Consider the following 5192-nt stretch of genomic DNA (forward strand, 5'->3'; position numbering starts at 1 on the left):
ATTCAAATGGTATTCCATTATTCGCAGAAAAAAAGTATAGTACGGAAAATTGAAATGTATAAACTGCACAAATTCACTTCATAAAATTATAGTAGTAAATTAAATAAGAATAAAAGAGAAAAAAAAAATTAAAAAGAGGAAAAAAGTTTTCAGCGCACATCATACTGAGTGCAAAAAGAAGAATGTTAAGAAAAGGAAAAGAAGAAGAAGAAAAGAAAAATAAAATGAGATAACTTTGAAAGAAAAATAAAAGGATTTGATTGAAGAAGGGAAATATAAATATTTAATCTGTATGAGAATTTACGAAAAAATTAGAGTAAAAGAGAAAAGAAAGAAAAAAAAAATTAATAGATATTATGGGGCAAAATTTACATATTTAAATACATACAAAAAAAAAAGAAGAAGAAGATAAAATAGATAGACAATATATTGGACCGGTCGGTCCGGGTTGGGACAAGGGCAGGTGCCCTCCTGAGCCTACATTGTCCCCGTTTTTGTTTATATTGATATGGTCGGAATCTTGTCTTTGGCTCTGTTTATGTTATGTTTTGGATCAAGTCTTCAAGATATATTGTATTTGGCACTGTTTATGATATGATTTGGATATTGTCTTCAAGATAATATATTGGCATGTATGTTGATATATTAGAACAACCAATTGTTGTAGTAGTAAAAAGTGAGCAAAAAAATATAAAATTTGTATAGCAATAATTAATAAATTGAAATTTTAATGATATTTAAGTATATTATTTTAGTGTGAAAAGGTCCTGGAAGATTTGATGGCATTAAAACCTCACTGGAAGTGGATTTGATTAATTGATATAACTTTCCTCCGTGTCATGTGAATGTCACTTGAAGATTTGAAACTTGAAACGCTAATGTGGTTTAATTACTAAATTTGTTTAAATTGTTTTATTAGGAATTAGGTGGAGAAGAAGTTTTCTTTTTCTCTTGTGATGTGAATATGAAAAACAATTACTTACTTATGCTCTGGCTATAAAATTGCTGCTGATATGTAACTTTTTGAGGATCAATAGAGAAGAAGAAAAAGGTTGCAGACGTAATAGCCAAAAAAAAAAAAATTTGAAAAGAAGAAGAGATAGGAATGGCTACTAGGAAGAGAAGGTAGCATTGTCTTGAAATAAAAAGGAAATGGCATATAGCCAACGCCCAACGGAGCCACATTGGAGGGGTTGGGTGGCAGGTCCCTTCGGGCCCAATTTGGCTCCTCAATAAGTATATGTGTGTGTATATATTATATATAACCAACAAGATTGTTCTTTTGTAAAAACAACCGCCAATTTATTATAAAAAACATCAAAGATAGCATACAACATCTTCTCACTGGATTGACATAGCTTAATAAAAATACATACCAACTCGAATTCTCACGCATAATACACGGGAAAACATAAAAATTACTTAAAATCACACGCACATAAATACAAGTTTGTGTTGTCTTAACCACTTTCATCAGGCTTTAAAGACAACACAGAACATCCATTATTATAACTAAATAGAATGCAAATGCAGTTAAATTATTAATGATTAAAAGACTAGTAAAAGGTGGCTTATGATCATTGTCTCGATTTTCTCCTCATTTGTTGAGATATGCTCCAATTGCTGTAAGATACTTGTTAGACCTTCCATGAAATCCGACGATCTTGTCACAAATAGTGCTAGATGAGAATTGAAATTTCTCTCCATCCTCCGTCCCAAATGGTCCAATCGTTCTTTTGTTGCTTTGAAATCCAAGTGATCGGATAACGACCATGTTACCTACTTGTCCATAATACCCCCAAAATGAGAGCAAAAATTCATCTGCATCTAACGTGACCTACATAAGTTATTTTTTATTTAAAAAAAAAACGAAAGGATAAGTATGCATGGTATTTAGATTTGCATAAATGAAAGCTTGAGTATTAAAATCTCCAACAAAAAAAAAAGAAAATAACTAACCGTATTTTTTTTTCTGCTCATAGTACCATGCTTTTCTCCCAATAACCTATTTCCCTTTTTGTCATAGACAACTTGAATGCAATCAATTAATGCTCCGGAGTGTATAATAAATTCTCTTACCGTGCTGTAGGTTCCATCATCCCACTGTTGTCCACCAGTAGTTCCAAATGGACCAACAGTTACTACAACTTTTAATGGCTTAACATATACTCCAATCGCATCCACACAACCAACATGCCCACCAAAATCCAACAATCTTGCCAACAGTTAACGGGGTTATAAAATAAGTTCCTTCTTCCTTACCATATGGTCCAAATTTCTGTTTATTGCTTTGAAATGAAAGGGATTTCACAGCAATAGCTTGTTTAGATATGGAGTGGCCCCCATAGTACCTGATATTGAAACAAGATATTCGGTAGGATAATCTAATTTCACCTGTAAGATTTCAATTAATAAGGATAAACTTAGGTGTTATGACAAAAATTGGTAAACCACAAACACAATAAAAAAAAGGATAAAAAGAATTTTACACTGTAAAAAAAATGGAGATTAGAGGCTTTAGCCCACAATCCTTTGTCTCTGTCATTATCATCAAGATCATTATCAAGTTGCCTTCTTCTTCTTCTTCTTCTTCTTTCTTTCTTTTTTTTTTTTTTCAATAGAGTGGGTCACATGAATTCTCTTTCTCCACTCTATTATAAACCATTTAAGACTAAATATTTTAAAATCATTATAATTACTTCATTCAATGTAGTTTTCGCCATCTTTGTTTTCTCTTACCATATATATCTATGCAAAGTACTTTTTCGGGCCGCATCAACTGGTCTACTTTCTATTTTCTATTAAACGTTAGATCTACTTTCTATTTTCTATTACTTGTTAGATTTGTTTAACTCGTTTTACTGGCTTAGTTTAAATTTCTTTTCCTTATCTTATTTTTTCTTCTTCTTAATATATATGCATATATAATAAATGTGGTACTGTCTGTAATGACTGGAAGAGGATTTGATTATAAATATATATACATATTATGAAAATAAAATTGCAATAAAATAATGTATATTACCTGATATGGTTTTCCCCCACCATCACCATACTTTTTTCCCACCACTGCATCTCCTTCCGTATCATAGACAAACTGGATGGAATTAATTTCAGATTTTGCTTCTATAAATAATTCTCTTACGGTTTTGTAGGTTCCATCATCCCACTTTCGGTGAAATGAAGCTGGCGGTGCAACACCAAATGCTCCGAAATAAACAATCTGTCCGTCCCCCATGGAGTCCTTAAAACTATAAATAAGTTTAGTACTTCAAGTTTGCGTGAGAAAATAATTAGATCATAAAAGGCGATATGTGTGTGTATTTTATACGTGTGCCAGTTTGCAATTCAAGAAAAAGTAGAAAGGCATATAAGTTATATATAACTGTATGCTGAGGCATTACTGCTTATCTCTGGCTACAAAATTTAGGCTGACATGCAACTTTTTGAAGATTAATAGAGTATAAAGAGAAAAATAAAACAAAAATAGAAAAGATAAATGTTGAAGCAAACAAATACGTACGTACCAAAAAAGAAGAGATGGGAAAGGCTGTCAGATATTGTAGCAAATAAGCAAAAGGTGATGAAGGAAAACAAGGATTATTTGTCTTGAAATCAAAGGGACATGGCATGGGTATATATGGGCAATGGAATGACAAGCAAATTCTTTTTTTATTTGTTTTGGTGGAGGAAAGTTCATTAAAAAAAAAAAAAAAAAAATCTATTATATTGTTTCAGATATATATATATTACTCCATCAAATAATATAAGTTGGTTGTTATGGTTCTTACTCCAATTAATATAGTATCAAGTTCATAAAATACTTTTAAAGTATATTTATAGTGCTATCACATCGTCACTGATAAATTTAAACTCTAAATTGATTAAATTATCCTTACTGAATCATTTTATAAAATATATAAAAATAAATAATTCTGTAAAATGGCTGAAAATGACACTATTGGAGGATGCCCATCTTGCGCAAAAAAAAAAAAAAAAAAAAAAAAAAAAAAAAAAAAAAATCCCTAAAGTTTCAATCTAGTGCAAATAGATCCCTCTGACAAATTTAAACCATAAGTTGACTAAATTACCCTTATTGAACCATTTTATAAAATATATAAAAATAAATAATTTGATAAAATGACCAAAAATTACACTATTGGAGGACGTTGACAATGGACAAGTAAAGATAAAAATATAAAATAAAAATAAAAGTATAAAAGAAAAGTAAATATAAAAATAAAAAATAAAAAAACAAAAATAAAGTGCAAACTAAAAAAAAAAACAAAATTTTTCCAAACTCCAAAAACCAGTGCACATTGATATTGGGAAATTTTTTTATTTTTTGGTTTAATAGTGTTGGTACAAAAATAAAATAAAATAAAGAAAAAAAAATTATTAGAAAAGAGTAAACTGAAATCTCCAAAAAATCAAATTGGTTTTACAAATTCTCAAACTTAAAAAAAAAAAAAAAAAGATGTTTAGAGATATATATATAGAGAAAAAAGTTTTTTTAAAAAAATATATATAAGATAATATGCACATAACACCCCTATACTATGATATTAGTACCATATATACTCCCTTGGGTATTTTCGGAAGAGTAAAAGGATCAAACGGTATCACAACACTAATTTATGTCATATGGATATTTTGTACAATGTAAAAAGATTAGGAGTATTTTTTGCATACTTTTTCAAATATGGGATAAAAGTGCTACGCGAAGTATACTTTAGGAATATTTTTTAGCACTTGTCCCAATTAATATATTATATTGTTTTATTTAAATCTATATATACACACTTATAATATTCATTATATGAATTCATGAGAGATAAAGAAAAATTACAGTACTGTGTCCTCATATTTAATAAAAATAGTTAAACTTTTTTAAACAGTCAATTTCGTTAAATGATGTTTACAATCTATATATATATATATATAATTCCAATTATATATCTGGAGGAGTCGTGGGACTATCGGAAGCAGAAAATCTAAAACATCCCGAGACCAAGATGACAAGAATGGCAACATTAATAATAATAGTTAATATATTACTCCATATTTTAAATTTTTTATTTATTATTATTATTTATTTTTTGAGTAAAATTGGAAAATTAAGAAGAAAAACAAAGTCATCCCTTTGCATTGCAAGGCTAACAGACTAAAGAAGGTAGAGAGTTAGTTGTCAC

At 29.1% G+C, this 5192-nt stretch overlaps 1 protein-coding gene across 1 annotated transcript; it reads right to left on the reverse strand.

Moving 5' to 3' along the window:
• Positions 1-2079: 2079 nt before the first annotated feature.
• Positions 2080-3238, reverse strand: LOC132290295 (jacalin-related lectin 40-like; the record flags this gene model as incomplete). Its single annotated transcript, XM_059790080.1, has 3 exons — positions 3026-3238; positions 2312-2394; positions 2080-2215 (listed from the first exon to the last, which is right to left on the reverse strand). Coding segments are annotated over exons 1-3 (432 nt in total), but the record flags the coding sequence as incomplete, so codon positions are not given.
• Between the last annotated feature and the right edge of the window lie 1954 nt (positions 3239-5192).

The sequence above is a fragment of the Cornus florida genome, unplaced genomic scaffold (assembly GCF_030987335.1).
Source record: "Cornus florida cultivar Cherokee Brave unplaced genomic scaffold, ASM3098733v1 CherokeeBrave_3.0.0_Hap2_scaffold_234, whole genome shotgun sequence".
NCBI lineage: Eukaryota > Viridiplantae > Streptophyta > Magnoliopsida > Cornales > Cornaceae > Cornus > Cornus florida.